This window comes from Daldinia childiae (genome assembly GCF_008694065.1).
Source record: "Daldinia childiae strain JS-1345 chromosome Unknown Scaffold3, whole genome shotgun sequence".
NCBI classification, from domain to species: domain Eukaryota; kingdom Fungi; phylum Ascomycota; class Sordariomycetes; order Xylariales; family Hypoxylaceae; genus Daldinia; species Daldinia childiae.
Window position 1 is genome coordinate 4,136,919 of NW_022984644.1, and position 19,960 is coordinate 4,156,878.

A 19,960-nucleotide genomic window follows, 5' to 3' on the forward strand; every position below is an offset into this window, starting at 1 on the left:
TATTTCAAAATAATATTATTATAACATATTAATTAATTATAAAGTTAAGAAATATTTATTTATAAATAAAGTTTAAAAAGATATATTTTTTAAAATATATTAGGTAATATTATATATATTTTTAGGTTTATGGTATTATTAATATATATTAATTTATTATAAAACTATATTTAAAATAAAATAAAAATATTATATTTAACCTATTTAAGGTATTAAAATATAAATATTTAAATATTTTCTCTATATTATAATTAATTATAATAATAATTTTAATAATATTTAAAATAGTATATAATTATATATTATAAAATAGAATTTATATATATTAATAATTTTAATATATAAAATAATAATATTATATAAAATAATATTAACGTATAAAATAATAATAATATAAAAAATAATTTTAAATAATAAAACTATATAATTAATTATAATATTACTATCTAATAAAATGATTTTATAAATAAAATGGTTTTTATATATATAATAATTTTTATATATATAATAGTTTTAATATATATAATAGTTTTAATATATATAATAATTTTAATACATATAATAATTTTAATACATAAAACGATTTTAATATATAAAACAATTTTAATATATAAAACGGTTTTAATATATAAAATAATTTTAATATATAAAATAAGGTAAATTAATTCTTTTATTATTATTAAGCGGAATGATTTTACTAAATATAATAGTTTTAGGTTTACGAAATAATTCTTTATACCTCCGAACCTTTTCTATAGTAGTTAATCATTTATTCTTCCTTATTTTTAAGGTTTTATTTAGTTCAATATTCATAGCAAACATTAGCATAGATGATAAAGCCAAGAAAGGCATTTTAATAATTTATAATTGAAATCAAGTTTTGTAACTTTTTGTAGCACACCCTGGGCATGCTTTTCTAAGATCTAATAGTATATGAGATATCGGGGTATCAGCTTATTCCTTCTAATTTTAACCATCTACAAATGCCTCGCTCTTGGCCTTCTGCGCGCTCTCGTCGGTAGATCCGTCCTTGTTAGTTGAAGGGCGGTTTGCAATCAAACGCTGAGCTATGGTTAGTACATCATAAACATCTAGCTTAAGTCATGGATCACATACCACAAGATTTCTAAGCAGCACCGCAATTGTAACTTTACCAACGGAAGGCACGTAAATCGATGCCTTCTCTTTGATAGCGGGCCCATCGAAGTTTCGGAAAGAAGAGAAGTTAATGCAGACGGTTCCATCGCGGATGAGCTCCGTCGGCACCTTGTATTTCTCTGAGGGGACACCACCAATGATGACGTCGCTGATGGGTATGCACTGCTCCAAGGTCCAGCCCTCCTTGTCTTGAACCTGGTGTCGTGGCTGCTTGATGCCCTGACCACGGGTGAAGAGCTGAACTCCTGTTATGTCGACAGAGTACACAGTGGCGCCATCATTGGCAAGTAGAGCGGCTAATGGCCGGCCATTGACCTCGGAGCGGTTAATAACCGTGATAGTTCTCCCAAAAAGTCGGTTTCCATAGGGTAGGATAGAGTTATAGATCTGAAGGTACTCTAAGATCTTAACCACGGCCAGGGGAGTGCAGGGCAAGATAGACTTCTTCAGGTTTTGTGGAGGATCCAGAAACCTGACATTGTAGTACATATTGTAAATATGTTTATGGCAGAGACCCTCAACATCCTTGGAGAGCGAAACGGTCTCCTGAACATAGCGGTCGTGAGCTGGGTTTCCAGGGAAGATGGGATAATAGACGATAATGCCGTCTACTTTGCTGTCCTCGTTGGCATTCATGATTTCTTCTTCTAATTTATCCTTGTCTACTTGACGTAGGTCGAATGTAAATCCGCTAATTATCAATAAGCATGATGCCCCCAGTGTAAGTGAGCAAAAAAGCCCACTGCATTGAGAGCATGTGATTTCTTACTTCTCTTCGCAAGTCTTCTTTGACCATTCAGCATACTTAACAGCTGCCGGGTCATCATTGGCAAGGAAGGCAACTAGGGTGGGTTGGCCCTCGTTATCTTTCTGAATAGACTTCAATGTGTCCTTAACCTCAGTGAGGAGCCCTTTGGCAATGGTCTCTGCCAATATGACCTTGCAGGTCTTTGGTACATCTTGCGTAGCCATCGTTCGGTAGGGAAAAAACTAGACTAAATCAGTTGTTATATCCTCCTGAATAGGTAGATATCTATGAGGATAAATATTATAACAGGTATATAAGATAGATTATAATAGAAGAATAGAGATTCTAGAAATTATATCTCAAATAGGACGAATGAGATGTGATATATATATAATACAGGGGCGAGTGAATTTCGACATACCTGCCCCACTACAAATGCTTGTAGTGCCCCGCGGTCTAAATTGAGGGAGCGTCGCGACTTGTGAAGTAGTTTGTGTTTGTGTAGTTTGTGTAAGTTAACGTAAGCAAAGGGATGCGTAGAAGAAATTTTAAGCTTATGGTGAAAAAGAAGGTCTTGTGATAGAGGGATTGCCAATGATAATGGAAAGCTGTGGATTTGACGGTTAATTATATATCTAAAAGAAGAATTTGGGGAATGAGTGACCAAATGTAGATTAATAGATCTCATCGTCAAACATCCGGAGTCGCTGTTAACTTTGAAGCCAAGTTTTTTTTCTTATCCTTTCCCGGAACCCCACCACGCTAACCGATGTGACTCGTGTAAAAGTCCCTGAAAAAAAAAATTGATTGCCCCTCTTACTTCTTTAGGTATGGAATTAGCTCTAAAATCGGCAACTGTACAGGCAATCTAGCCGGATCATCTTGCAGCCGCGGGGCATTTCGTCATTCAGATTAGGTGCAACCTCAATGTTAAGGTTTATTATTATTATTATGTACATCCTTAAGCCTGAGGTTAAGGCATTAACAAAGAAGTACTAAATTACCTACTTCGATATATTCTGACTGTCGCGACAGCGCATAATCAATATTCACCGCATTTTCTAATAGGATTATTATTCCAGGGGTGTTAATTAAAGAAAAAGCGCACCAAAAGACGCCTGTTCGACTTTGTCGAATAGCGTTGTCTTGTCCCACCTCCAAATATGGCGGGCGTTAAGTTTGACGATCTCGCTTTGCAGTATGTCCTCACAGATGAGAACGATCGGGAACAAGCAATATCAGAGGAAGCAGCCACAAGTAAGTTTTTCCCTTGACACAATAAGAATAAAAATAAAAATAAAAATGACATGCCAACACCATCTTCTAAGGAATTCAAGAGTCCACGAACAGCAGAATAGCTGTCGGCCAGTGGGTCGCATCTATAAATCGTTGGATTCAACCCGGCGATGATTCCAATGATGACAACTTCATCGCGCGGGCGAAGGCGCTAGATTTTCTAGCCAGTACCCTTGGGGTTCTTAAGAACAGAGATGTGCCCTTGAAAGCTGATCAAATTAAGCTCTTGGTGACTTTCTTTGGTTCCCTCTTTTCAAGCGACCACCGAGCTGGTGTTACAGCTTCTGCCAAAGCATTAACGCATCTGGTTAGCATGAAGTCATTCCAACCTACTCTAGGAGATGATATAATTTCAAGCGTCTGTAAATTGGGCGATGATTTCAAACTACAAACACCAATGACACGCCTAGAGCTCTATGAATTATTTATTGGGCTGCTCCAGGATCCTGCTGTGGCCAATGAGCTTGAATACCGCCATGGAAATACCTGCGGATTTATAACCAGTCTCCTGGACCTATGCCGGAACGAAAGGGATCCGTTGAATTTAATGAAGTGGTTTGAGATTCTAAAAACATTTCTGCAGAACTTTTCACCCTCAGAAGATATTACGTTAGAAGTCTTTAAGACCTTCTCAGCTTATTTCCCTATTTCTCTGCGGTCATCAGCTACACCGTCAGGTATTACCGCTGATGATCTGAAGGGCGCTGTGCGATCATGCTTCGCCGCCCATTACCGCGTGGCTAACCATGCGATACCATATCTTATTAACAAGCTTGATCAGGGGGACGCGGTAACTGTCGCCGTAAAGGTTGACATTCTACAGACCCTTGACGCATGCTTAGTACAATATGAGCATCCCAAGAAAAGTGTTATTCCATTTGCTGATCAAATATGGAACTCACTTAAATATGAGGTTCGAAACGGCGAGATACCGGATACTATTAAGGCAACTCTGAAGGTCATACGATCCCTTACCACACGGCTTGACGAGGATGAGCTTCGATCATTCTTAGCAAGCGCTTGGAGGGATCTTGTTGAAGACTTATCCAGTCCAACCTACACGGCTCAGGCTGGTAGACTCCTGGTTGCAATTTCTGGGGCTGATTTCCAGTCGTTTTCGAGTATCACTCCCCAGGCCATATCCCATGCTCAATCTACACTTAGACATACCCAATCCGCATCACATAAACAAGAACTCGTGGCGTTACTCAATTCGATACTCACCATACGATCGCATTTAATCGATACACTGAAGGATGACCTAAATGTCGATAGGAGCTTTGGCCTACTAAAGGACGAACTATTTGGTGATTCGCTCTTCTCTGAGGTCTATGAGCCTCTGTGGGAAGAAATCTCGGGTTCTCAGGCAGCAGAGCAAGTAGGTGTCTTCAAGAAGATTTTGGAAGGACTTGCTGTTCTTGTAGGGCAGCGATCTAGTGATGCCGGTCCTTCTCGTCAGCTGTGTTCTCCTTCCACTTGCGAGAAGATCTTTAGTTGGCTCGCAAGCCCATCTATCATCTATCCTTTGGAAGGCAAAAAGTTCAATCAAAACAATAGCGATACAAACCAAGACATCCGGGATGCTGCTGTTGCAGCGCTGAAGGAAGCTGTACCTTTATACCCCCCGGCATTCCAACTCCTGCTGCAGCAGTACCTCTCCTCACTCAAGGTAGCATACCAGCAGCAACTCGCTTTATATGAGCTCCCCTTAGAGATTAAACTGGTTGCTGGTACCCTATGTGAAGTTGGTAACTCAAATTCTCTCGGAAGCCATTCCTTATTATCAAACTCCGTCTCCCTAATCAACACCCTACTCGAGGGGTTATTATGGATGTTATCAGAGCAGGCACCAATAAGATATTGGACTGCGCTCATCTGTTCTATTCACTTTTCTATTATACAGTCCTTGGGTTCCACGTCAAAACAAACACCCGACACCTTGCAGCCAAAGCGGCCTGGTATTACAAAGGAATGGTACATACAATTTACTAAAAATATTGAGAATGCTGGGGCCCCTCGACTTGACCTAAACAAGCCTGGAAACCCCGAGCCGACGATTAAAGCACTTGAAGGATCAGAGACAGATGGAATCGACGCTCATCAGCAGCTATTGGCATACTCTCTGTTTGTTGTGGAGCAGTTATACCGTCGTTTCACTACCGTCGAGTACCAAAGTGACGAAAACAACAGAAACGGGCCCCAAATAGGACTTGGTAAAGATTTCAAGGGGGGACGTGATTCCGATATTGAACAAGATATATGTCTTCATCAACTTGGTCTTCTAGCCGCGTCAGTTGTTCGGGCTTTAAATGAGGAGGAACAGAAGGCTCTGGACCTAAGCAAGGATGCATTCATTCTTTTCCATAGTATCGATTCCACCAAAGCTACTACCTCAGGATATTTAGCCCCAGAGGCTATTGGAGTAAGCCCATTGGACGAATTCCGTACAGCACCTTTATCGATGGGTATCCTTCAGGGTCTCTATCCTGGTGTGATGAACGCAGAGGTAAGCAAAAAAAAAAACATTTCGGCTCTCATTGATAGTAGCTAACTGTATTATAGTACCATACCAATGCACTGAAGAATATTTGCACAGTCTTGACAACCAGCCCGTCACCTTGCTCAGATACAACAAGGGCCGCGTTAGATATTATCCTTACGATATTATCAAACAAGCTCCGCATAGAAGACAAAAACCACAGCAATGAAAAATTGCAAATTCAACAGAATTTGATCGATACCTTAACAAACACTTGGAATCAGGCTTCGGGATCTATGGTTCTCATCGTCCGTAGCATTCTTCATTTCTTAGCCGGCGATGTGGCACGATTCAGGAGTAGTCCTGATACACATAACGCATTACTCAAGATGGTGTGTGAAAAAGCGCCATCGGAACCCACACTAGGCCGCTCATTAGCAAGGAACTTCGAAGTACTCGTTAGTCCTAAGGAGTGCCTTGAGAAAGAAAACCATGCGATTCGAAAGAGACTAAGCGGCGAGTGGCTGTACTTTAAGGTCATCCAGCCTTATTTGAAGGACTGCTTCCCTAGCTCGGGGGTGGATGAGAGAGTTACAGTTAATCGAGCTATAATGGTGTTCGCGATCCTAAAGCACCTGAAGTACGAACAGTACTCCAGCGACATTGAACAGATCGTGCGGATCGGTATCCGATCTCTATCTACCTTTGATACCGGCGTGGAAATGGAATGCTGCCTTAACGTCCTGCTCCAAGTCCTTGAGAAGGAGCCGGACGCACTTAAAGAGCATATAGCTGGTCTTATCTCAGGTATGATTGTAGTCTACGAGACGGCTAAAAGGGGAAGCAAAACTACGGAGTCAACAGAGGATCATACGGCGTTTAAGAGCAAAGGAAAGGAACGAATCCTGTGCCGGAAATTTGCGTTGGAATTCTTCCAGAAACTACCAACTTCGTACGAGTCTCAGTATCTCGTGCCTTACCGCCAGCAACTACTACGTCCTCTGTCGGCAGCTTGTGGGGACTCGGTTAGAGAGATTCGTCGAACGGCACTGACAGCTAGGAAGGCCTGGGAAGCGCTTGCTTAAAGATTTAATGCTGAGTATTTGTTGAGGTCCTCGATGACCGATTGAAATGCTATCGTACTTAGCTACCATAATCCAGATAGGGGTTGACTCTTAGCATAGAAGATGAATATTAAAGCATATGCGAACTGTCTTCGATAGCTGCATTTAGGCACGTTTCGGTAGTCTAATTGTGTTCTCGTTATAATAGGGTAACATACGAATACATTGTAAACGGCACAAAACTATTCATGAGCGGGGCATCGATCGTATCAGAAGATATGACAATATATTTTAACACATGAACCCATGCATTACTATATTATTCAACTACGCCTTTCTGCGCTTCGACTTTTTGCTAGCTGACGCCGCCTCAGCACCAGTAGACGTAGACTGAGAAGCTGCGATGGCATCTAGGACATCTGCATCCGCATTTAGAAAATCAGGTACTGGTGCAGCGGCTTGCACCCGCTTGGGATCGGCCTTTGCGACCAACGGCACGGCCGTGGCGAAGACGGTTTGGAAGGGCCGCGCGATGAAGTGACCCTGCACGTCGAACCACTCCGTGAACGACCGCGCTAGTTCAATCGTTTCTGGTGCGCCGTTCTTAGGCGTCACGGTGATCTTGACGTTATATATTGGGACGTTTTTATTCGTCGATGTGGATATTGAGATCTATAGTGGTTTTGGTCAGTTGCGGAACTACTTCAAGGTAATGAAGGCCACGCCATACCTTCGATCCGTCCGGCGCAACGCCCTGGTACACCGTGCCCTTCTCCACGAAGCCGATCCAGTACGTTAGGATGCCGTTTAGCAGGGCGTAAACGGCGACGGCGGCAGCAGTGTAGTATTTGGTAGCCTCGAAGCCGAGCTTGTAGTCCCAGGCGAAGCAAGCAGCAGCGATGGCGAAGGCGCCGTACCCGAGGGCGAGCCGCGTGTCGATTAGACTGTGGTCCTGCTTGAACTTGAGCGAGTTGAGGTAGTTGGGGATCGCATCGTCGGATGTGTTTTTTAGGTCTGCGTGACGGGGGGGTGTAAGTGTTAGCAGGGTTGAGTTTGTTGGACGAGAGGATAGCAAAGGTAAGGCATAATACCCGCGAGGTTGTGGACGGCAATTCGTTCCTGGGAAGCCATTTTCAAGCTCAATTCTTTATCCTAGTGCCTGAAGAGAAGCTTATTAAGAATGTTTGCACTCGGATCGTGGTCGGTTGTGACTTGATATCGAGGTGAAGTAGACGATAGCTTAGGTGGCCTTCTTAGTCGAAATGTCTTGGTTGAGTGTTAGCTTGGAAAGATACAAAATACTTCGTAGTGCACCTCTAAGGTCCATTGTAACTGAGAGGTACGGAATAAAATGTATATCTGCATAGGTGGCTTTGGGGGTGGGGCGCTTTAAAGTTCAGCCCTGTACCGAGTTAGTGTAACGTTAATGGAACTCTACTTGATATCGCATCGCTAATACCTTTCATAATCAATGTCTCATAATCAATGCCGACTTGAGCTTCAACCATCATCAACCGTGTTATAGTATTTTGACAGGCAGTTACTGTTAAACTATAGCATCAAGTCTCTCACGATGGCTCAATTACCACCACAGACGATCCATAGGGATCCCCAGCTTTTGTAAGGGTTAGCTGGAGTAATGTTGAAGCTCTACTAATTCCGCTTGATAGCTACTGGATCCTACTTCCAATTACTGCTGTGATGGTAAGCTTATGTATCCTTTCTATCCAAGATACTCGTGTGCTAATCAAGGAATAGATTCTAACTGGTGTTTTACGATACTATGCCACCGTCCTTATGCAAACGCCTCCCAAGAAGCTCGACCAAAAAGCCATGAGAGAGCAACGGTCTCTGCTACATGGTGTCGCCGTGCGTAGTAATTTCCACGTATTATCTGCACCATCTTTCCGCGCGAGGAGAGACTATCTCACCAATGCCTACGAATCTGGTGCTTTCCTGAAAGATCCCGAGCGCCGCGGCCAGCCTCCCCCGAACCCGATGACCGACCCTGGTGCTATGGACGGCATGATGGGTATGATGAAGAATAACATGGCCATGATGATTCCGAACACCCTTATTATGAGCTGGATCAATGCCTTCTTCAGTGGATTTGTTATCATCAAGCTACCTTTCCCTCTTACTATCAAGTTCAAGAGTATGTTACAGGCTGGCGTCGCAACCAAGGAAATGGATCCCAGATGGATGTCAAGCATCAGTTGGTACTTCTTGTGCTACTTTGGTCTGCAATTTGTGTTCAACTTCTTGCTCGGAAATGAGAACGGTGAGTCCTTTTGGGTTCGTATTAGAATAGGCGTAACGAAGCTGACTATATACTAGCTGCCAACCAGATGGCCCAACAGATGTCAGGAATGGGGCCACAAAACGGCCAAATGTTCGGGCCTGGTGTTGATCCTGATAAACAGTTCAAGACGGAGGCTGAAAACCTTGCGGTGGTTGAGCATTACTCGGTCTTGGACGGAGTAGAAGATCGATTACTCGAGGGTATCAAGTCTAAATAAGGGGGCTAGGTAGCTAATCAGCCAAACCTATGCAAGTAGCGATTCCCAACCAAACGCCACCTTATGCAGTTATATACAATTAGTTAAAGGCAACACTATGAAATCACTCCCACCACAAACAGACCCCGAGCCCTTCTTTCATCATGGTCCCCTTTATGCGGTAAGGAGATAACTTCTTCGCCTTGTCGACTGCTTCTTCCTCGGCACTCTCAGGGGTCTGGTCGTGCCATTCCTCTTCAATCACCTGGAGGCGTACCATCTCGTTCTTGTCGTACCACATCGGATCACCCTCGGGATCATAGATCCATGTCCACGCATTCTCATTATGGTTGCTAGAGGGTGGTGAGTCACTTGCGAGGAATATAGAATAGGCCGGGTGGTACCTACTATTGTGTGTTTTCGGGTAACTCCTTGTACTCCACAAATATATCTTCAAAGAACTCAGTGCGGACTGGTATTGGTTAGTGGTAGTTTTCTATAAAGGTGCGAGAAGTTTGATGGAGAACATACTGTGGATTCCTTCTTGACTGGCTTCACTGATCCTCCCAAACATAGTCTCGCCCTTGAAGGGCCTGAAGACGATCATACGAAACTCGACTTTTATCTAAAAGTTAGTATTATTGTTTACAAGCTGGTTCCTCGTAATAAAATAAGTAGAAATTGAGATATACCGTTGACATTAACCATGCCACTTCCATGGCCGATGAGACCCTCAGATGCCCATAGTAGATCATACATGCAGATGCAAAGACCGATCTTCTGGATTACCCGGTTTGCATACTTAGCATTAATGCTATCTTCTATCGCGATATGGCTGGGCTTCTCAAAATTGTCTGGCCTGATCTGCACTAGATCGGCAATCTTTGTCTGGTATTTGGTTAGCTACAAAGATCCGATCCAGTATCCGTATAAATTAACTGACCAGAATGAACATAGTTGCGACCGTAACTGTAGTTGTTATTATGAAAATCTCATCATATGTTCATTTAGTTACACGGTATTGTACAATCCAACCATAGAAAGTTATAGCAGAAAGCAATGGGACCTTTTCTGAACTGTTTTTGTGTTTAGTGTAAAATGTAGAATGTAAAGCATACCGTGTAATTACAAAGGTATGTACTGTACAAGATATAATTCAAAAGACTGACAGTGCACATCATTCATGGGGAGAGGAGGTAGGTGCGGCTGAGCCGTCTGGTCGTACTATCAATATTCCCACTCCGACTTGATGAGTCAGGATTTTAGGTCTGCGCTAGCGTCGCGCTAAAAAAGTATTATCGCGTTTCCATAAAATCCTGCAGGGGTCCAGCTGTACATACAGACCGTCAAAAAATAGAACCCACACAACACAATCATTCATCATATACAACTCAGAAATCTTCGAGTTAACATCCATCAAAGGACAAACGTCTCTCGTAAAATATCTTAATTCTCTCCACGTCTTCAATCGTGACCTTTTCTAATTAGTTCTCTTCACACTCTGTGTTTTCCGTTTTTCATTCTAGTACACTAAAATCACCGGTCTTGAAGTCACCAGGCGGTGTGATTTTACCCCTTGCCTACCTATACAGTGGGCAGTTAGCCTCTGGTATGTTCAGCTCTCCCATCTATTTTGTTATTTTCTGATATTGTGTTGTATATCTTCTAACATCAAGTCCTCTAGTTATTCCTTAGGCTAACCTTTACTTACCTTACCTCTCTTTCTCAACTTTTACAAATTCAAAATGAGCAGCTATCCCTACGCACCCCCTCCGCCAGCTCCCTCAGCAGCTTCGCCGGGCCCGTATCCCCCGTACGGTCAAGGACCAGGGTATTCTCATACACCTCGTGGTGGTCATGCTGCTGCAGCGAGTAGCGGTAGAGGGCATGGCCATCACCAAGGACCCGGCCGTACTGAATACAGCTCGCCTTACTATCAGCAACAAGATTACTCTGCCCCCAGCGGTGGGCCGTACAACCCTCCTCAACCGACTAGTTACTGGCAAGGAACTCCACCCGCGAGCCACGGTCACCCTAACGGCTCGTCTCTTCCGCCAAACTATCCTCCTAGTTACGCACCTCAGGGATTTCATCCTCAGCCCAGCCAGTCCTACCAACCGCCATATCCCAACCAATCCTCTCGTCCTCCATATGGAGCTCCCTACGGTCAAGCGCCTAATGAGTATGCTCAACAACCTGTTCAGCCATGGGGCGATCAAGCTCAATCATTTTCTCACTATTCTAGTCGCGGCGGACGTGGCGGATATCCGAGTGATCGAAGTGGTCCTCTACGCAGTCCTTATCCTCCTACACATCACCAACCAGCTCCCCTCCAGCAGCCGTCGTACGGCTACCCCCCAGCCCCTTCCCCATCATATTCCGGTCCACCACAATCTCATTATGGATCTAATAGTAGAGGACATGGTCGTGGTGGCGGTCACGCTCACTCGAACAGAGGAGCTATGAACAGTGACCGTGGCGAGAAGTTTCGCCCTCGTGACCAGAAGCCGCACCAACCGTTCAACAACTATCAGAAGTCTGATCCTGCTGGCGCTAAGAAGAAGAAGCGCAAGACAAATACACTGGGACTAACCCCAGGGGACGAGGATTCAGACGATGGTGTGGATGAGGAGAAGCGCCTGGAAGAGCTACTCGGCACAGATGCCCCAGGGTAGGTTGTAATTCCATACCTATCTGCTCTATAGTCTAAGCTAACTGAACAGTTACAGTATACCTGATGGTGATTTAGCGAAGTGGATAGCGGAGCGTAAAGCGAATTACCCGACGAAGGCTCGTGTGACACAGAAGAAGGAGGCAGTAGTACTCTCGACACCGGCAGCTAATGCTAACGACGGCAAGGAGACTGTCGTCATCACTCAGGTCGATCCAGTTGAAAAAGAAGCAGATCGTCTACGTAAGAGGTTGGCGAAGCTCGACCGCCAGATCGAGAAGCGCAAACGTGCACCTAACGATGAGGGTGACGAAATGCGCTTAGAGTCTTCGGATGATGAGTCCGATGACGAGCAACCTGAAGCTTTGCCGACCGACAAGTCAGCTAGCGGATTTCTGCCTCCTCCCCCGATTACGCGAGCTGACCCCTCAAACCACTGCAAGTACTACTCTACTGGAGGAATTTGCGGCAAGAAGGGCAAGTGCCGTTTTGTACATGACCCAGCCGTTCGTGAGGCTGCTCTTCAGGAGCGGACGAGAAATGGAGGTCGAATGACTCTCAAACAGCGTCTCCTCCTAAATGACAAGGATCAAGACGACATGGAAGTGATCAAGACGATTGTGGATATGCGCTCCAGCGGACGCTTACACGATCCTCATACCTCTACCGATCAGCAGGACAAGGAGAAGGTCGCCGTCGCTGCTGTTTCTTCGCTACCCACTACTGGTGGAGAGGCTAACCTACCACCTAACCCGTACGCACACCTGAAGAACGCGGATAGAAACCAACAGTACCGCAAGCCTAAGAAGCCTAGTGATTGGTCCTCCCCCACCCAAACCCAAGGATGGAATATCCCCGGCTACGGAGGTGCTGGCATGCCACCTAAGTAGTTGCCACAGTTATGCTCTGGATGGGTATAGCTTTCCCACCAATCCGACACCAGTTTGCAGTGCACAGAATACAATTTTTCTCATCAATGTGATGAGTTTGAGCGATAAAAACGATGCCATGTGGCACGTAACAGGCCATATGCGCCTTTCGGATTAGTTATCCACCAAATATTAGGGGATGCTGAGTTTCTAACAATGGTTCGACATATTCCTTGTTACCAATCGCAGGACGTCATGATTCTCACACGTCATTTTAAACCTATTCGTCGTTCGTTTTCTTCGTCCAGGACCTGCCAAGCTGTAGCAGGCGTTATGACGTTGGCGTTTACTTCGGTTCATTACTATTTCCCATACTCTACATTCCTTTGCGACACGGGCGGATTAAACAAGAGACTGAATTTTATTTTCCTACGTGGAACGATTTCCGCCTTTGCTCTAAATTGCATTTCTCGACACTTTCCATTTTTTTGGCGAGCGAGTTCCGAGCCATCTCCATACACTCGCACCCGATTTTATCTGCTGTCATGGTCACTATGGCATTTGGGGGGCGTCTGGCGCGGGCACCGCTAAAAGGACTTGCAAGGACAAGCCTGGTTAGGTACCTAGGGAAGGATCGCGGGTTAAGTTGCTGGCGTACATGGATAGATATTAGGTTGCTGGCGTCTGGATTCATAGGCTGGCTGGTAGCGCGTATAATTTCTAGTTCCTACTGTCTCGCTTTCGTATCGGGGTATTTGATCGCTTATATTATATTTTCTTCATGATTTGTGGATGTGATTTGGCTTGTATAGTATAGCTCCGCGATTTGATTATGGGAATCGTAGACTAAGATTGGGTGCTATGGGTTTTAAGAGGTTAACTAGATGATTTAATTCACATATGGAGTCATGGTTTATGAATGTTTCATAATATCTTTTGAATATCTACTTTTTTCATCTCACTCATCTACCCCTTCTATTGGTGTCGGCTTACTTGCATGTCCATCAAACGCCTGACGCCATATTTAATGCATGGTGATAGCTACCAACGTATCTTCCCTTTTCCTTGGCAAGTGCTTGCTCATCTATTCCACCCCAAATATGTCCACATAGAATAGTTTACTATAGTTGTAGACACCTAGCGTTGCTTTCTTCCTCTCATCGTTTCGTCCATGTTTCTGTTGGTTAAATTTATACCAACCAATTAAACACAAGCCGGGAACCCCCCCCTTACAATGAATTCAGGGATTTCGTCATCTCCTCAGTCCCTATTCCAGTTTCCTTTTTTTTCATCATTTTCCCATTTCCTTGACCGAAGGTGAATATAGGAGTTATGAACCACACCCACTTTAAACCAGTAGCACCGCATTTACGCAACCGTCGTTCTCGCAGTTGTTCGTGATCTGGGCGTACCGGGCCCAAGCAACCTTGCCGCCGGCAGTGACAAGTCCGAGCTCGGACACGTTGACTTCGATGATGGTACCTTTGCTTAGAACACCGAGTTGCGTGTATAGCGGTTGCTGGGGGTTCTTCTTGACGCTGACGATGGGGAGCTGTAGCGTTACGCCTAGCTCGGGGTGCGTCACGTTGGCTTTCTTGTATCTATGGGGTGGGAGATTAGTATATATAAGTCGCTGAATACTGGAATATAATAACGTACCGTAGACCCATAGGCCGTATAAAACGCTCGTACTTGACAGGCCGCCTCGTGAAATCGGGCCCGACAAATGTAGGCTTGGTAACCATGCGCTTCCAGCTCTTCTGGTGGACCTTCTTTCCGGTGCTGATGACCTTGAACATCTCGTCCTCGCTGATGCCGCGGACCTTGGGGAGGGGCACGGCGAACTTGGCGGCCTTCTCGGCGCGCTTGTTCTTGACGGCGGTGCTGAGGGCCTTGGCCTGGGTCGGGTTGGAGCGGTCGAGCAGGTAGTTGGGCAACGGGGTCTTGGGGTCGTTCTCGGACGCTGACTTGACGTTGCGCTCCTCGTGCGCCTTGATCTGCTTGCGCATCTGGATCTTCTCCTTGTGCCGCTTCGCCTGATGCAGCTTCGCCCTCAGACCCCGCAGGTTCTGTGCGTCCTTGGACGCCTTGTGGCCTTCTCGCGCTTCGCGCTTCCGCGCCCGTTCCTCGTGGTCGAGACGGCGACCATGGGTTTTGCGGAATCGCTCCATGTACTCATTTTGAGGCTGACGTGCACCATCCGTTAGTATTATGACTTGTTATTCGGGAAGAGAGGAAGAATCTTACCATGATGAATGGATTTGCCCTCGAAGGGGTCTTGCGAATTGGCTAGAAAAGGCTCTCCTCTTGGATCGATTCCGAATTTCAGTAACAAATCAACGGGCAACTAAGGATTTATACTGAAGTATTATTATATTGAGATGTCGGTAACCAGTGATAAAAAAGTTACGGCGGTAGTTGTTATCGATCAAAAGACCCGCCACTATCAAAATTTCCAGAGCTCCAGCCACATCGATTAGATAGATATTTAGGTACGTACTTCCCGATTTCCGTCCTGCAAACCACAGCGGAAAAACCAGAGTCTCCACTTTAACTTTTCGACCCTCCGTCGACTTTCAAATATCACAATTCGGAGCTGTCGACACTATTTTTCGGCGACTCGAAGACGCCGGGGATAGCTACCAGTTGGTCCAATCGCAAACCGGCCAAATATTCTCCTACGACACGGAAGAAGGGAGGATATAATATAGCAAAATGAGCCGGTCACTACTGCGCTCCGTCCTGGAGCTTCGCACGCCTATAACACGTCTCCCACCAACCTTCCTCCTCCCGATCCAGGCCCGCACCCTCGCGACAACAGCAGCAAGACGCAATGTTGAACCAACAACGCCTCCGAGTGCAACACCCACACAAAGCACCGTGCCCCCCATAGCGCCCTCCAAGCCATCCCCCGCCCCCTCAGCAACCCCGTCTCAATCCCAAACCCACCCCCTACCGGGAACGACATCAAGCTCCGTAGCAGAGCTCTTCCCGCTGCTACGCGCGCAGCCCGCACACTACATCACCATCCACATCCACGGACGGCCGTACCTAGTCACGGAAGGCGACCGCATCCGTCTGCCATTCCTGATGCACGAGGTGCTGCCGGGCGACGTGCTGCGCCTGGACCGCGCGTCTACGCTCGGATCCCGGGACTACACGCTCGTCGGTAGCCCGCACGTCGACCCCTCGCTGTTCGAGTGCCGCGCCACCGTCCTCGGCGTCGAGTCCGAGCCCCTGCGCGTCAAGGTCAAGACTAAGCGCCGCAACCGCCGCTCTCGCCGTGTCGCGAGTAAGCACCGCTATACCATCTTGAGGATTAGTGAGCTTAAGTTACTTGGGCCGTCCTAAGTGTTTCTGTGATGAGAAATAAGTGGTGAGCTTTGCGCTAGGAATTCCTCCTTTTGGGGAGGGGTTTGCTTGGTTGGACGGGTGTGAAAGTAACGGGAAGGATCAGTTATCCGTTCTGCTATCTATGTCACTGCATTTCTCATCAGGGAATTCAACCGTGGAGAGAGTACTATGAATCCAAGTCAGTCAGTATTAGACTTCATGTATGTAACACTTGCAAAATGGGCTTGCAAAATATCCGGCAAGCTTCATGTATAAAAAACACGAATTCAAACATCAGAAAAAGCAAATATACTTCCAAGACTGATGCACACATATGAGACTGAAATATATCCACTTGAACCATTCATGCTTCACAAAAAGACTAAAAAGCAATATAATTAAACGTTAAAAATGATCAGGTTTGATTTCTCATTAAAAAGTAAAGTTTCACGGAAAGCGTAAAAACGACCACAAACGTATCGCTAAAACCAACCACAGCTCCAACAAACCGTGTCTAACGATGAAGCATCATCCCATGCCTTATCCTGAACTCCGTGGCTAATGCAGCATACGCGTGAGCAGAACATCAGGGATATCTCTCCATGGAGACGATACCTCGCCCCAACGACATCTTGAATGGTAATAAAAAAAGGGGAATTTAAACAACGGGATTATAGTATCCCAAAAAACAATTATCCATCCACACGAGCCCATATATGCAAATCGGCTACCATCCCCTCTTATTCAACCGTAATTTTTCAGTTCCTCAGTCATAAGTCATGTTTTATTATTAGCTTTCCAACCCCCGTCCTGTCACCTTGCGTCTTCGGGAGCGGCTCTTGAAGCCACCTCTCTGCCAACAGCTTTAGCGACGCTGCCCCAATAAGCCTGAGGCCATATGCTTAGCGCCTCGGCCTCAGTCGGCATCCTCTCGCGACACCGAGTAACGACGCTCTGAATAATTCGTCCCAGCAACTCTTCGGTGATAGGCAGCGTCCCTGCCGGCGCTTCAACGGGATACAGGAATGGGTCCGTTCTAGACAGCAATTCTTCACATGTGGGCCGCAGGTGCTGGTCGCGGCTAAGGCAGCGCTTCATGGTTCGCAGGAGGCTAGGAGGGACAGGTGCTCCGCCAATACCCTTGTCGCGGAACTCGATATCGTACTGCCAATTGATGATGGCGTGGCAACGTGCCATCTGGTTAGGAATATGACCGAAAGGCGGTGTACCATACACCATCTGGAACAATATACAGCCTAAACTCCAGATATCGCTTGGCTTGCCCAGCTTCATAAGCTTGGGACGCGGCGCGTTACCGATGGAGGTAATGCGGTGACCGGCGGAATCAGTGGTATTAGAGTCAAGAAGACTCTCCGGGCTCATATAGTTGGGGGTGCCAACCTGGGTCTCACGGTGCACATTGACGGTCTCGTCGGTCTGAATAGCGTTGGCAATGCCAAAGTCGATTAGCTTCAATCGACCTTGAACCACCACGAAGTTGGCAGGTTTCAGATCCGAGTGTACGATATCATGGACATGTACCGCCGCCAAACACTCGAGCATCTCCTGCCAGTAGTATCGCACGAAGACTGGGTCAAATTTGGCATTCTCGGGCGACAGCCGGAGGCGTAGGAGCGTGTTAAGATCCAACTCGCCCATTTCCATAAGCTATTTAGATGACAATCCAGTTAGCCCAGTCACACCTGACCTCTCGAGAGGCAATAGGGGCACCATTTAAAACTCACCAGGCTGAGGACCTGTTTCTCTTCGTTCATCTCGTAGTCGTATAGAGTAACAACACGCTCGACGTTATTTAGCTTCTTCAAGAGGTCGATTTCACCTTTATAGCCTCGGACTGTATTCTCGTCTGCACCCTCGATAGAGACACGCTTCAACGCGAACATCTTCCCGTTGTCGGCTGCAACTCGGTATACCTTTCCGCTTCCTCCGCGGCCGAGGGAGTCGAGCCTCGTGTAGCATTTTCCGTTGACTTTCATGTAATTTCGTCGCTTCGCCGCTTGTACCGTAGTTGCTGCTCCAGCTGCAGAGGTGGCGGCGTCCAGGATCGACATCTTGGGTGGAGGCGCAGGTGCTGCCCTGCGAGGTGTGTTCTGGCTCAACGAGCTTAATGCCTTGCGGTCCGGTGAGATAAGTCGTGCGGAACCCACCTCGGCAGCACTCGAAGGACGGGCTGAACTCTTAGGTATATCTTTCTCCAGAAAGCTTCCTACAGGGGGTTTGTTCCTCTTGAAGGTTGGCGGGGCCTCGTTCTCCTGATCTTGTCTCGTCGGCACTTCGGATCGAGGGGGTGGGACCCGATAATGTGGAATTATAATTTCGTCGTGTTCAGGTGAAGTCTGTCGTGACCGTGAGACACGTCCATTTTCCGCGGCAGTAGACAGTTCCCTTCTCTGGGCCGCCCTTGCAGATCCCCTAGAGCTAACAGGACTCCCCATGGCGAGACGGTCGGGTACGTAATATGAGGACGCAAGGTTATCCAGCGGATCGTAGTCCTCGGTATCCCGAGCATGAGGCGCATCGGATTCCTGACCGGATCGGAGAGGTTCTCTTCCATTCTCGGCGTCCTCCTCACTTTGTCTTCTTCGTCCTCGGCGTGCTGGCCCGCTGAGAAAGCTGCCGGGAACCTTTCCTACTCTTTTAACACGCATTGAACTCTGCACTGCTTGATTCTCGTCACTGCGATTCCTAGATCCGTTAGAGCCTAACCTAGAGGCGCTTCCCGGATTAGAAGACCCCTGTTGCCGGGGAACAGTCTGAGGAGCATCGGGAAGGTCAGTTTCGTCAGATGGCACGCCGTGAGAATGGAACGATGAAGCTAAGTCAGTTGGCCTAGAAGACATGGCCGACGAAGCCGACGAGCGACCCTTATTGCCCGACGATCCGACGGCGATTCTGACCACGCGCCCTTGCTGAGCCGGCGTATTTAAGTCCTTCTCCTTGATCAGCGAACCATTACCCTTCTCGTCTGTGACACTATCGGCTCGACTTGGAGGACGGTTCCTGCTTTGCGAAGCGGAGAACGACGTTGAAGTTGACCTCCTCTTTGCAGGCGCCTTAGGTAACGAGGTAGCAGCAGATGTTGCAGACGCGGCACTTAACCGGACAACGCGCTTCCTGACGGGACTACTTTCTCTACTAGGCTGACTCCTGACAGGTGAGGTTGGTCTTGATGACAACTGAGTACTGCTGGCACGGGTATGCCTTCTCTCTTCGCCGATTGAAGCTGCCGATGCACCGAGGACGCTGCGCCTCTTGGCAGGTTTGTCCTGCTCTGCATAGACGGGCGACGAAGGACGATGGGCTTGAGCTCGAGTTCTAACGCGTCCATTGTCTCGTTCTTGTTCAGCTCCCTCATCGTTGAGAAGAGCTTTAGTAAGAGCGCTGAGCTTCATAGGCACAGGGATCTCGTCATCTGAACTATCATTGCTCGCGTATTGCGACTTGGAGGCATGAACAACATGAACTGGAGCTGGAATATTGGATTCGGAACGGCCGATCTGCGATCTAGAGGGAGCTCTCCTCAACCCCGATCTTAACGACGACTTTCTCGTTACAGCTCCCGGATGATGACTGGACGCTCCGGGCGTCGGCGATGCGGAGGTCATTATTGTGTAAGCTATAATTATATGAAATTTAAAAACAAAGCAAGCGCAAGCGGGTTATAGCGCGTTGAATTGGCGAATTGGGCTATCTTATTGTCGATTTAATGGATATTATACGTGTCAAAGCAGATGGCGATCCAAAACATAATAGTTTGGTAGTCAGGTCGAGCAGATGGGGCGCGGTAATGCAGAAGTAATTGGCGCGGTCTTGTTAGTTGAAG

General features: G+C 46.5%; 9 protein-coding genes across 9 annotated transcripts; 4 read left to right on the plus strand and 5 right to left on the minus strand.

The window, feature by feature from the left end:
- Positions 1 to 969: 969 nt before the first annotated feature.
- GL218_03850 (Methylenetetrahydrofolate dehydrogenase [NAD(+)]) lies at positions 970 to 2,130 on the minus strand (the record flags this gene model as incomplete). Its single annotated transcript, XM_033580429.1, has 3 exons — positions 970 to 1,062; positions 1,117 to 1,849; positions 1,928 to 2,130. The coding sequence occupies 3 exons, from the start codon at positions 2,128 to 2,130 to the stop codon at positions 970 to 972; spliced, it is 1,029 nt and encodes a 342-aa protein (XP_033436799.1).
- Positions 2,131 to 3,069: 939 nt separating this feature from the next.
- Positions 3,070 to 6,766, plus strand: GL218_03851 (MMS19 nucleotide excision repair protein like protein; the record flags this gene model as incomplete). Its single annotated transcript, XM_033580430.1, has 3 exons — positions 3,070 to 3,163; positions 3,235 to 5,708; positions 5,966 to 6,766. 3 exons carry the CDS (start codon positions 3,070 to 3,072, stop codon positions 6,764 to 6,766), a joined length of 3,369 nt encoding a protein of 1,122 aa, XP_033436800.1.
- A 306-nt stretch (positions 6,767 to 7,072) lies between these two features.
- On the minus strand, positions 7,073 to 7,876 carry GL218_03852 (Signal peptidase complex subunit SPC2; the record flags this gene model as incomplete). The annotated part of the gene is made up of 3 exons (XM_033580431.1): positions 7,073 to 7,417; positions 7,476 to 7,759; positions 7,837 to 7,876. 3 exons carry the CDS (start codon positions 7,874 to 7,876, stop codon positions 7,073 to 7,075), a joined length of 669 nt encoding a protein of 222 aa, XP_033436798.1.
- Positions 7,877 to 8,318: 442 nt separating this feature from the next.
- GL218_03853 (ER membrane protein complex subunit 3) lies at positions 8,319 to 9,264 on the plus strand (the record flags this gene model as incomplete). The annotated part of the gene is made up of 4 exons (XM_033580432.1): positions 8,319 to 8,365; positions 8,416 to 8,449; positions 8,504 to 9,026; positions 9,083 to 9,264. 4 exons carry the CDS (start codon positions 8,319 to 8,321, stop codon positions 9,262 to 9,264), a joined length of 786 nt encoding a protein of 261 aa, XP_033436956.1.
- Positions 9,265 to 9,367: 103 nt separating this feature from the next.
- Positions 9,368 to 10,198, minus strand: GL218_03854 (DNA-directed RNA polymerase III subunit rpc8; the record flags this gene model as incomplete). Its single annotated transcript, XM_033580433.1, has 5 exons — positions 9,368 to 9,596; positions 9,652 to 9,715; positions 9,775 to 9,861; positions 9,936 to 10,131; positions 10,187 to 10,198. The coding sequence occupies 5 exons, from the start codon at positions 10,196 to 10,198 to the stop codon at positions 9,368 to 9,370; spliced, it is 588 nt and encodes a 195-aa protein (XP_033436962.1).
- Positions 10,199 to 10,988: 790 nt separating this feature from the next.
- GL218_03855 (uncharacterized protein) lies at positions 10,989 to 12,804 on the plus strand (the record flags this gene model as incomplete). Its single annotated transcript, XM_033580434.1, has 2 exons — positions 10,989 to 11,914; positions 11,973 to 12,804. 2 exons carry the CDS (start codon positions 10,989 to 10,991, stop codon positions 12,802 to 12,804), a joined length of 1,758 nt encoding a protein of 585 aa, XP_033436804.1.
- A 1,327-nt stretch (positions 12,805 to 14,131) lies between these two features.
- On the minus strand, positions 14,132 to 15,033 carry GL218_03856 (Ribosome biogenesis protein nsa2; the record flags this gene model as incomplete). Its single annotated transcript, XM_033580435.1, has 3 exons — positions 14,132 to 14,384; positions 14,443 to 14,969; positions 15,031 to 15,033. The coding sequence occupies 3 exons, from the start codon at positions 15,031 to 15,033 to the stop codon at positions 14,132 to 14,134; spliced, it is 783 nt and encodes a 260-aa protein (XP_033436801.1).
- A 465-nt stretch (positions 15,034 to 15,498) lies between these two features.
- GL218_03857 (Homocitrate dehydratase, mitochondrial) lies at positions 15,499 to 16,134 on the plus strand (the record flags this gene model as incomplete). The annotated part of the gene is made up of 1 exon (XM_033580436.1): positions 15,499 to 16,134. One exon carries the CDS (start codon positions 15,499 to 15,501, stop codon positions 16,132 to 16,134), a length of 636 nt encoding a protein of 211 aa, XP_033436802.1.
- A 795-nt stretch (positions 16,135 to 16,929) lies between these two features.
- GL218_03858 (Serine/threonine-protein kinase mph1) lies at positions 16,930 to 19,742 on the minus strand (the record flags this gene model as incomplete). Its single annotated transcript, XM_033580437.1, has 2 exons — positions 16,930 to 17,784; positions 17,862 to 19,742. The coding sequence occupies 2 exons, from the start codon at positions 19,740 to 19,742 to the stop codon at positions 16,930 to 16,932; spliced, it is 2,736 nt and encodes a 911-aa protein (XP_033436966.1).
- Between the last annotated feature and the right edge of the window lie 218 nt (positions 19,743 to 19,960).